The 10939-nt window shown below is 64.4% G+C and overlaps 4 protein-coding genes across 4 annotated transcripts in view; 1 reads left to right on the forward strand and 3 right to left on the reverse strand.

Moving 5' to 3' along the window:
- The window catches only part of AURANDRAFT_68310 (hypothetical protein), a gene marked incomplete at both ends in the record, with an annotated part of 4112 nt that extends 668 nt beyond the window's left edge, over positions 1-3444 (reverse strand). Inside the window, 3 exons of the mRNA XM_009043974.1 lie at positions 81-244; positions 1535-1543; positions 2723-3444. Coding sequence (XP_009042222.1) covers positions 81-244; positions 1535-1543; positions 2723-3444 — 895 coding nt within the window. The remainder of the gene's footprint in view (positions 1-80; positions 245-1534; positions 1544-2722) is intronic.
- Positions 3445-4630: 1186 nt separating this feature from the next.
- AURANDRAFT_68311 (hypothetical protein) lies at positions 4631-6095 on the reverse strand (the record flags this gene model as incomplete). The annotated part of the gene is made up of 2 exons (XM_009043973.1): positions 4631-5976; positions 6050-6095. 2 exons carry the CDS (start codon positions 6093-6095, stop codon positions 4631-4633), a joined length of 1392 nt encoding a protein of 463 aa, XP_009042221.1.
- Positions 6096-6890: 795 nt separating this feature from the next.
- On the forward strand, positions 6891-10061 carry AURANDRAFT_68312 (hypothetical protein; the record flags this gene model as incomplete). The annotated part of the gene is made up of 5 exons (XM_009043968.1): positions 6891-7069; positions 7682-7737; positions 8043-8436; positions 9089-9363; positions 9913-10061. The coding sequence occupies 5 exons, from the start codon at positions 6891-6893 to the stop codon at positions 10059-10061; spliced, it is 1053 nt and encodes a 350-aa protein (XP_009042216.1).
- A 440-nt stretch (positions 10062-10501) lies between these two features.
- Positions 10502-10939, reverse strand: part of AURANDRAFT_68313 (hypothetical protein) — a gene marked incomplete at both ends in the record, with an annotated part of 1549 nt that continues 1111 nt past the window's right edge. The window contains one exon of the mRNA XM_009043972.1: positions 10502-10765. Within this exon, the coding sequence (XP_009042220.1) occupies positions 10502-10765 (264 nt within the window). The remainder of the gene's footprint in view (positions 10766-10939) is intronic.

Consider the following 10939-nt stretch of genomic DNA (forward strand, 5'->3'; position numbering starts at 1 on the left):
TCATGATTTGACAACCAGAAGGAGGGTTAGGGGTTTGGTCGAAATAGACTCAGCGTGCCAAATCTACATCGTGATCGTACGCGAGCCAACGGCCCTGATATCGGTAGTTATCCGAGTGCAAATAGTCGTAGTCTTCGGCATGTTCTTGTCCGCCCCGAGCGGGAGGTATCCGGCCCACATGTACGTGTACGCGTCCACTCCGGCCGATTTCCACGAGGGCACGATCTTGTCCCGCCACCGAGACCTGTGTTGGTGCGAGGTACTAACAGAGGCGGCGAGAATTGACGCCGCAAAGCAAACCTGCGGTTCCTGCTCAAAAGGTAAAGCGCGATCGCATCCGCGGCGAGGCCGAACAGGATCGCGGCGACACCTAGGAAGACGAGAGGAAAGGACGCCCACGGGCCCGAGCGACTCGTAGAATTCCTCGATCTGTAACTCCTGCTTGTCCTCGTCGACGTCGCGCCGACCATCATGCGCATCAATAGCCCTCGACGGGATTTCTGCAGAGGGACCCTCACCCTCGACTCGATACTTTTTGCTGCGCGTGCTCATCTCGTTCAAGGAATGTTCCGGTTTGCCGCAAGCTCCGGCGAATCAGGACGTGCGGCAGTCTGTGCCCGCAGCTTTTGCTGTGTGCCACGACTCGTCTAAAATTGCATTTCCCGCCGGGGTGCCCCCATACTAGTACTTGATTCTTTACGTCCTCGTTAAAAGGGAAATTACTATGTTGGAACCAATAAGGGTATATATATCATGCATATCCGCGGGTATTGGTTCCAGCATGCCATTCCGGACAATATAAATAATGATACTATCGATCAAATGATGATAGCTAATGGAACCCCTATTCGTACGACCCTCTGCGACCTCCAGGTGCTCTGGGGCAGCCCCGGCATCATTGGGGTTTTGCTTCGCTTCTTGGATCTATCGAGCATCACCTCTCTCCCAGCGTTGGCGCAGCGTTTCGCGGCGGATCACTCGCGTGTGCTTTTCATGCTCGCCCGGACCACACCTAGACTCGAGCGACGCCTCATGGATGCGCTGTCTGATAAGGGCTACGACGCCGTCCGATTTCGGCAGCGGTGGGAAGCCCCGCTTCGTGCGAACTGGATGCGCGACAACGCGGAGCAGGATGGACACGGTCGTGTTCCCCCTGTGGACATCCGTGAACGACGATCGGGATCTGGGCCTTGCTTCTTGTCTATAACCCATGGTGGACTGGTTTGGCCGGTAACAGGTTCCAGAAATTGTGTGACGCGGTTCAAGGTACTATTTCGTTATGGCGACCTCGACACCGGCGCGCCCTCGTTTGAGCTAGCGTCGCGTGCTGACCCCCAATCTTGGAACAAAAGGGGGCCTCCTCCGTTCTTGTGCAGATTGTTTGTAGAACGTGATGCAAAGGCAAAGTCACGTCGTGGAGGGCGCTATGGTGCACTGATGTAATCACAGTGGCAGGTCAACACACGTTCTCCAGGCGGATGCTCGGCGGTTGGAATGGTTCCATTTCAAGGCAGCATTTAACTGGCAGACTCACATGCTCGACCTGTCAGTCAATGGTAGTTTCTGGCGGCTTCCTTTCTCCGCGTATCCGCTATCATCCGTCTACATTCGCAACGTTCGTGGCGCTGGAACGTCGTCTGCTGCCTCAGACTTTGGAGACATAGAGGTAGACTACTGTCGGATGTCAGACCAATGGGATAAGTTCAACGAGCTTGGCGAAGTCATCCCCTACTCGTGGTACAGTGCGCGGTTGCTCTACCCCTATGACCCTGCCCCTCGCGACGCGATGCGGCCTACCTTGTAACACGTCGATGTCACGTCGCTAGGGGGGGCAGCCGCCAGGGGCCTTGAGGGAAAGTGGCTGAGCATCGCCGCCATTCTCATCCCCGCCGGCCGCGTTTGCTTGCACCAGCCTGCAGAAGGGAAGAGAGGAAAAGCAGCAGAAACCACCATCCTCCCGGAGCGAAAAGCAGAAACAAAAGCAGCAGACAGGAAAGCAGCAAAAGCAAACTTCCTCCTTGAGCGTGATCATCGTCGTCCTCGATCACCCTCCTCAGCTTCCTGAGCACAGCCACCATCTTCCTCCCTTGAGTGTGATCATCATCCTCCTCAGCCTGCTGAGGAAGGTTGAGTGTGATCATCATCCTCCTCAGCTTCCTGAGCAGGAAAGCCACCAGCTTCCTCCAAGGTTGAGTATGATCATCATCCTCCTCAGCTTCCTGAGCACAGCCACCATCTTCCTCCCTTGAGTAGCAGGAAAGCTAGAGAGAGATACCCCTAAGCTACTTTAACATGCGTCCGTCCGCACGTATAATGGCAAGTCGTAGTTAGGGGCATAGACGCCTTTCGTGGTACACAAAGCTTCGATCACCGTATCCCAGGAATGTAAAGGGATGTAAGCCCTTCACTATAGGCTAGAAAGGTAGATATTTACACTGCCCTACCAACCGGCGGGGATCTAGCAACACTAAGCAGTGAGCTGCAATTGCAACTCCCAGGCTCCTCGGTCACTAAAAGTGTGCAAGAACAAGAAAGAAGAGGATACCGTTTCCGCGTAGGCTTTTATTAGCTGTGGTGCGGATTATCGGTGCCCGCGAGGGGCAGGAGCTGCGCGTCGCTCCCGGCGACGACGCCGACGACGGGCACGAGCGCCTCGCCCTTCCGGAGCCGGCGCCGCAGGCTATGCACGGAGAGGCTGGTGTGGCCGTTGCGGTCGACGCACGAGGCGATGGATACGTAGTGCGTGTCGAGGTCGACTTGCACGTCGACCCAGCCGTCGGGCCCCGGGCCCCAGCGATTCGGGAGGCCGTCGGCGCCCCCGCCCGTGGCCCTGGAAATGTAGCCGTGGCTGCTGATGAGGATGGCGTCGTCGCTGTCCAAGGTCGCGGCCCCGCCGTCGAACGCGCGCGCGACCGCCAGGCCGACGTACGCGCGGCCGGCGCCGAGCACGGCGCCGAACGCCACCCGGAAGCGCCGCCGCGACCGCGTCAACACATCGCCCCGCGCCCAGCGCGTGCCCGCGGCGGCGCCGGCGAGAAACGCCGGGCCGTCGTCGTTGAGGTCCGCGTAGGAGACTGACGTCGCGCTGGGGCGGAAGAAGAGCGGATTCTCCGCGTCCGTCCGTCGGTACGCCTCGACGTCGCGCTGGCCGGCGAAGGGGAAGCGCGCCTCGACGAGGGCGGCCCAGACGGGCGCCCAGTCGAAGGCGCTGAGCGCGCGGCACGCGAGCCGGAGCTTGCCGACCGCGGCCGCGCCGCCGTACGCGCCGACGGCCGGCAGCAGCGACGACGCCGCGATCGCGCCGAGCGCGCCGGGGACGGGCGGCACGAGGATGCGCTGCAGCTCCTTCTCGGTGACTTCCTCTTTGTCGTCGTCGGTGTAGACGATGAGGAACCATTTACTTTTAGAGTAAAGGGATTTGACCACTCCGTCATACCACTCCATCTTGCCATGGTTATAGAAAGCCTTCTTCACCGTGCGGCCGATGTAGGCGCGCCGGAGCGCCGCAGCGGTGCGCGCCGCGGGCTTCGCGGCCTTCTTCGCCGCGGGCTTCGTCGCCGCGGGCTTCTTCGCCGCCGACGCCTTCTTCGGCGCCCGCTCGCTCCCGCCGGGCCTGGCCATCGCACCCAGCAATCTTTATTCGCTAAGGACGCGTTAGTCTATCGTCTAGAGCGGCTTAGACGATGGTGGGTGTTTAGCGTAGAATCGCTGCCCGAGGACCTCCGGTGGGCTTCGCGACCCACCCGCTGTGCTAGCTCGGCCCGCCCGGGGCGTTCGGGGCCCCGCGGGCTGCGGAAGGGCGCCCCGTGCCGGGGCGTGACGCCATGCCACAAGGCGCTTCTCGCGCAGCCGCTGCTCGCGATGATGTCGGGCCGGATGAGCTGCTAAAATGCGCGAGTCGAGTGGTTGAGCCAAGGAGCCAGATCCGTAACTCTCGCTGGAGTTATACGATCTGTGGGCCCATAACCCTCGCAGGGGCAGCTGCGAGAGTTACGTGGACTGACCTACTGGCGTTAGCGCCAGGGAGGGGGGATCTCAGTACTCTGGGATAGGAAAGGAAAGAGAAAAGGGAGGAGAGCCTCCTCAGTGGGGAAGGTCAGTCAGGGTGGCAGTAGGCTCAGTAGGCTGAGCCTATGGTCCTAGAGGAAGGTAGACCTTGAGGGTAGGTTGAGGTAGAGCTTGAGGGTAAGTTGAGGAAGAGTCGGGAAATAATCCTCGAGGACCGTTGGTTCTCTAAGGTCTTCGTCGTCGCTATCCATCGTATTAGGTGCACGATACCTCGTAAACCAAATCCAAACGGGCAGCCAGCGAACGCTTGCAGCGGCATGTTGTGCTGCACGTTGAAGCACGCGACATGGAGCAAACGGCTCGCACCTTCGAGCGCTGGTCGTACGAGCTCGCGTCGTGGCAGCGGCATGGCCGCGGGAGACGACGCCATCGGCGCGAGAGCGCTGCCGATTGCTGAAGTTTGGGCCCTCGCGTGGAGAGGATTGGTGAGGTTTGGAGAAGATTGTTGACATTAGGCGTAACTAAGTCTTACGAGCCGGCCTCGGCTTCACGCTCGTTGGGTCGAAGTGCGAGCGGTAACACAGGCGCGATGTAACACAGGCATGCTTGCTTACTATACAGGTCAGACGAGGACCCTGCGGAGCTGGCGCTCCGTGTATACGGTATCGCTGTCGTCGGCGGGCCAGTAGACGACGTAGGTGTTCGTGGCCGCGTCGTGGCTCTCGACCTCGCCGTCGTAGGGCGTGGGGTTGAGGTCGTGGGTGAAACAGCCGGCCGCGCGGACGCGGCGCTTGACGAGCGAGGAGTCGTCGACCTTGGCGCGCTCGAGCGACGCGGGCGCGGGGCCGACCTCGCCGACGCGCACGAGCCAGCACTTGCGCACGGGGACGGTGGCCGCGTCGCCGTCGAGCCGAAACTCGGTCCAGGACACGTTCCGGCTCACGACGACGCCGCAGCGGCCCGCGTGCTTGCCCACGGACACGCGGAAGCGCGCCCCACTCTCGGGCGCGCCGGCGTCGCTGTCCTTCCGCGGCCGCGGCGGCGCGCCGCCGCCGGACTCGGACCGGCGGCGGCCGCGGGCCGGGCTCTCGGCCGCGGGCGGCGCGACCGCGGGCGTCGCGGGCGGCGCGAGGGGCATGGCGGCGTCGCCGTCCTCCGTCGCGCCGTCGTCGACGGGCGACGCGGGCGCGGCCTCGGCGGGCGCGTCGCCGGCCTTGGCCTTCTTGTGCCGCTTCTTCCGCGGCGCGGCGCCGCCGACGCTCGCCTCGGACGCCGCGCGCGGCTTCTTGGCCGTCTTCTTGACGATCTCGCGGCCCTCCTCGTCGAACTCGACGAGGTCCGTGGAGCGGAAGGTCTTGCGGTTGAAGGCCTCGCCGTCCTCGTCGGGGTTCGCGTCGAGCTGGACGTAGATCCAGCCGGCCTTGCGGCGCTCCAAAATCTTGCCGATGCGGCCCGTCTTGAGCACGCGGACGTCGATCTGCGCCGGCGCGCCGGCGGCGGGCGCGCCGTCGAGCGCGCCGAGGTCGTGGCCGAGGGGCGACACGAGGGACTGGGCCGTCGCGTCGCCGGCGCGGGGCAGGCCCTCGGGCGCGAACGCGAGGCCCTCCTGGGACTGGGTCCGCGACCGGTCGCGCGGCGACCCGTCCGGCGGCGGCGGCATCGCGCCGGCGACGAGCGGCGGCGGCGGCATGTTGAGCACGAGCGACGGCGGCGCCGCCGCGACGTCGGCGCCGTCGCGGGCCTTCTTCTTGGCGCGGCCGCGGCTCTCCTGCTTCTTCGCGCCGTCGGCGCCGTCGCCGTCGGCCGCGGGCGTCGCCGCGGGCGCGGGCGCGTCGCCGGCCGCGGCGGCGTCGGCCGCGGCGGCGGCGACGAGGTCCGGCACGGACGTCGCCGGCGCGTCCTTGTTCGACGGCTTCTTCTTCGCGCGGGACCCGCTGGCCCGCGGCGTCGCGGCGGCCGCGTCTCGAGCTGCCTCTCATGCTAACCCGGGTCAGTGTGACATGCTACGCCGATAGTGCTGCTATATCCGCGCGCGTAGCACGAAGGACGATGTGCGCCGGGAGGTTCTTGCAAAGGCAGAAGGCCATCGTCAGCAGATGCTTGAAGCGTTTTTGTGCTGGGATATCATGGTTGAAGCGTTTTTGTGCTGGGATGCTTCGTGCTTCGAGTCGTTTCTCGTCGGAAGTCCGCGAGCCCGTAAAGGTCCGCGTGAGCTCGGCGAAGCGGCCCGCGTCGGCGGGCGTGCGCGGAAGCGCGACCGAGGGGCGAGTCCTCGAAGGCAGCGCTGCGCCGCGGGTCCGAGCCCAACTTCTCCGCCCCCTTGAGGGACGGGTCCCGTGCTCGACGTCGCGGACGCGGCGCGGGGGCGCGCGTCGCGCCATCTTCTTCTCTAAGGACGGGCGCGGCATCGACCAGGGCGCGCGCCCCGAGGATCTCGTCCACGTCTTGGACGTCCCAGCGGGACGCCGAGCGCCTCGATGATCGCCGCGGACCGCGCGCCGACGATCGACGCTCCAGTGAAGAGTAGACCCGAGGGGCAAGGAGTACCGTCCGAGGGCGCAGCCCGAGGACGGTGCGACGCAGCCTCGAGCGGTCTACTCTGAGTGGAGTCACCCTTCCGCCTCCTGCATTCTGCTGGTCATGTTTTCTCTCTGCCGTCGCTCTGTGAGGCGTCGTCGAAGTAGGGGCCCATCGTCGACCCCCCTTATTTTAAATCTTAACTCTAGTTATTCGTGATATATATCCTTCCGGCGTTGTGTTAAACGCATACGTATGCGGGATCGAGTGGCTGTGAGAGCTCAGAAGCGCACTGACAGCCGGTTCCCAACCCACCCCGCATGGCGGGCGACGAGGACTGGGCCCCGGGCCTGGTGCCGTGGGGCATGGAGCAGCCCTCCCCGGGCCCCTCCCCCTCTCGCCCGAGCGTGTCCGTGACCGACCGTGTCTCGAGCGCGCGCGAGAGCCTCGGGGGGCTCTCGCTCTTCGACGACGAGGACCTCGCGGACCTCGCGGGGTCCGACGACGGGCTCCTCGACTTCCCGGAGTTGCCCGTCGAGGAGACGTCCTTCGAGGACGCTCCAGCTGCTTCGAGGATGCGTCAACTCTGAAACAAACGAGTTGGATTTGATGAGTCGATTTAAAATATACGAGACTCGGAATGGGCGTGCCAAAGTCGAGATGTTTAATTTAATAATTATGAGTGAAGTTTTCCAGGAATGGTTTATGGATGAGTTTCAATGCAATCTTCCTCTTCCCCTGATGAAGAAAACAGGTGCAGAACCACAGAATTTCGTTGCGCCGACATCGACAGTGGAGTTGTTAGCTGTGCACCAGCCTCAACAGGTGATGCCTGTTGTCGCAGGCAATGCTGCTCCAGTTGCAGAAAATGTTGTCCCGGCTCCAATTGAAGAGGATGTCCCAGCACGGCGGGATCCAATAATCGCTCTGGAACAACGCGTTTCGGCCTTAAAGGCACGATTGCAGACTTACGACTCGCCCTTGAACCAAGGTTCTCGACTCCTTGAGATGATCAGGAAATAGGGGGAGCTCAAGGATTATTTCCTGACTCTTCCTCAACTTACCCTCAAGTTCTACCTCAACCTACCCTCAAGGTCTACCTTCCTCTTTGGCTAGGGTCGCGGTCGACTCCCCCCTGAAACTCCGTTTAATTCAGGGTTGACGTCTTCGGCCCCGGCGCCTGGCCGGACGTGTCCCAGGCCCCCCTGGGACGTGGGTGGCGCGGGGGCGCGCCCGCGGGGGACGGTCCTGGCCGCCTCCAGCGGAGCGAAGCGCTGGAACCATTGCGTAGCCAATCAGCGCCTCGCCTGAAATGCGCAATTGGCGCATTTCAGCCCAGATACAGCCGCTCGAAATCGACATCGGTGTCGATAGCGTCGTTTGCATGGTCTGCTGATCATGGGTTTTGGACCATGGCGCGCACTCTCTACTTCTTCGCGCACAGCCGAAGGTGCGCCGCGAACGTGGCCGGTTCTACGGGCAGCCCGTCGTCGTTGCCGCCGCGGGGCAGCCCTTAGTTGGGGGCCGTCGGTGGACGCTCGCGGAGTCGCTGAACGTCGGCGACTTCGTGGCGCTGGAGACGGGCGACTACTGGCGCCCGCAGCGCGAGGGCGGCGGCAGCACGCACGCCTTTTTGCTCGCGCGCGTCATGGAGCAGCGCGGGAGCGGCGGGAAGGGCTACGTCGTCGCGGACGACCGCGCGACGCGGACGCACGACAACGAGGAGTACCGCCCCGGGGACCCCGTCGTCCTGGTGCGCCTCTTCGACCGCACGGGCGCGGACACGCGCCGCTTCACCGTCCGCATCTACCGCGCGAACGGCAGGAGCGTTCTCCGAAAGCTCGACTCGGGCGACGGCCGCGAGGACCAGCCCGTCGTCGGCGGCACCACCGCCGTCGCGCCACGCGCGACGTACACGATCACCTCGGCCGCCGAGCGCGCGATCACGACCGCGGCGGCGCACTGAGTCCGCTTTTCGCGCGCGTTTCGCCCGCGGGCGTCGTTTCGCGCGCGCGCGCCACACCACCGACGCCGTCCCATCCGAGCCCCTGGCCGACGCCGTCCCTCGCGGACGTCCCCGGACTGGGGCTGACGCGTCGTGACCGCCCCCGGGACCACCCGGTATCGTTAGCAATTGTTTCGTACTTCTGGGGGGGGTCGACCGTGGTCAGAGCCCTTTACAGGACCATAGGCTCAGCCTACTGGACCTACCGCTACCCTGACTGACCTTCCCCACTGAGGAGGCTCTCCTCCTTTCTTTCTCCTTTCCTATCCCAAAGTACTGAGATCCTCCCTCCCTGGCGCTAACGCCAGTAGGTCAGTCCACGTAACTCTCGCAGCTGCCCCTGCGAGCTCACTTCAAGGCCACTACCCAGAGAAGCCTTCTCCCTCTGTTCTTTTGCCTGCACAAGCGACGTGCGTCGCAGTTTCGTGTTCTGCAGCCCGACGCGCAGCTCGTTCCTCTCGGGCCGGCTGCCCATTCACGTCAACACTCGCAACGACGACCCCGACGTCTGGAGTGCCGCGAGCGGCGAGGGCGCGGGGATCGGCACCAACATGACAGGGCTGGCAACGCGTGGGCGGGCGCGTACGAGGAGAAGCTCTTCAAGGCCGAGGCCACCGCCATCATCGGCGACTTCGCCGCGGCCGCGGCCGACGGCGACGACGCGCGGCTGTTTTTGTATTACGCGTCGCACCTGTCGCACACGCCGATGCAGGTGGAGCAACATGTGCTCGACGCGTTCCTCAACGAGAGCGCCACGCTGTCGCTGCCCGGTCTGGGCTACGCGGCCATGACCAACGCGCTCGACGCCGCGGTGGCGAACGTCACCGCGGGATGTGGGAGCGCACGCTGTTCGTCTTCTAGTCGGACAACGGCGGCCCAATCTACGCCGCGAACTTTCGAGCGACCGGCGGCTGCCCGAGCGCCATGCGGCCGGGGATGCATCCCTACGGGACCGGCGGGGCGGGAACCCTACCGCTCGACGTGCCTCGACTTTGGCGGCGCCGCGAACAACTGGCCGCTTCGCGGCGGCGAGGCCAGCTGCTGGGAGGGCGGCGTGCGCGTGGCTGGCTTCGTGAGCGGGGGTGCGCTGCCCGCGGCGCAGCGCGGCACGCGCTGCGCCGGACTGTTGCACACGGCGGACTGGTACGCAACCTTTGGCGCGGGGCGCGGCGAGCGGGCTGCCCTCGATCGACTCGCTGGACATGTGGCTGATGGTGAGCGGTGCGAATGCGACGTCGAGCGGAAAGCCGGGGCCGCGCGCGCTAGTGACGGCGCGGTACAAGCTGCTGCTTGGAAACGCGGGCGCGCCCGGCCTGGGGATGGACGGCTGGACGGGCCCGCACTTTCCCAACGCGAAATCGATGGACCACACCTGGCCCCAGACTGCGGCGCGGGCCGCCTCTTCGATTTGCTGTTGGACCCGACGGAGCATCACACTGCCAAATACACCGTGCTGTGTCATTCTTATTTCCCCCTGCGATATTGGTTGCTCTTGATTTGTTCTCGGTTCCTAGTTGCATGTATCTCGTAGATTATTGGCCCCCATATATATAGTTTGATTTATTTGATTTATTAATTTCTTTACTTCAGAGGCATGCAGATCGATCGACGCGATCTCGGAGCGATCGACACGGACACGCGCTCGGCGACGGACGCGTCCAGATTTAGGACAATGACGGGTCGACGACAAAGAGGCAGCTGCGCTGGCACCGAAACCGACGAGGTGACCTTAAGCTTCAGACCTCCTGCGCGGCCCGCTCGAGGCGCTGGGCGTCGACGGATTTAGGTCGGCAAGCACGCACCGCGCGATAGACGCGCGCACCATGACCAGAGGAGTGTCGCCGCTGCCCTCGATCAGGCGAAGGCACCAACGAGGTGCGTCGGACAGCGGCGTTTAACATATCCCGCCGGCGGGATATGTTAGCAAGGGCAAGTGGGCGCGGCCGACCTCGAGGCCCAGACGGACATCAGTTACGTCGGCGCGACCTCCAGGACGCCATCGTACCCCGCGCCGAAGGCGAACGCGTGGCGGTTGAAGGCGAGGCGGGAGATGTCGGCGCCCGCCGCCGCGCAGAGGGGCGCTTTCGCCGCGAGGACGAGGTGGACGAGCCAGGCCTCGTTGTGGTCGAAGCCCGTCGTGCCCAGTCGGACGGAGGCGTCGTAGCCCTCGACGGCGGGCGCGCCGAGGGGCGCGGTGTCGACGGCGCCACCGCGGGCACCGAGCGCGGCCTTGAGCTCCGCGAGCGTCGCCGGGTAGGCGTCGAACGCCGCGCGCGGCAGCGACAGCCACCACCAGCGCACCGTCGAGAGGTCCGACGCTCGGGCCGCCGCGGCGTCGAAGAGCAGGAAGCCGCCGCCGCCGCCGCGCGCGGCGCCGCGGTCCGCAAAGGCCCGGGCCGTCGCAAAGAG

This window comes from Aureococcus anophagefferens, assembly GCF_000186865.1.
Source record: "Aureococcus anophagefferens unplaced genomic scaffold AURANscaffold_92, whole genome shotgun sequence".
In the NCBI taxonomy this organism is placed as follows: domain Eukaryota; class Pelagophyceae; order Pelagomonadales; family Pelagomonadaceae; genus Aureococcus; species Aureococcus anophagefferens.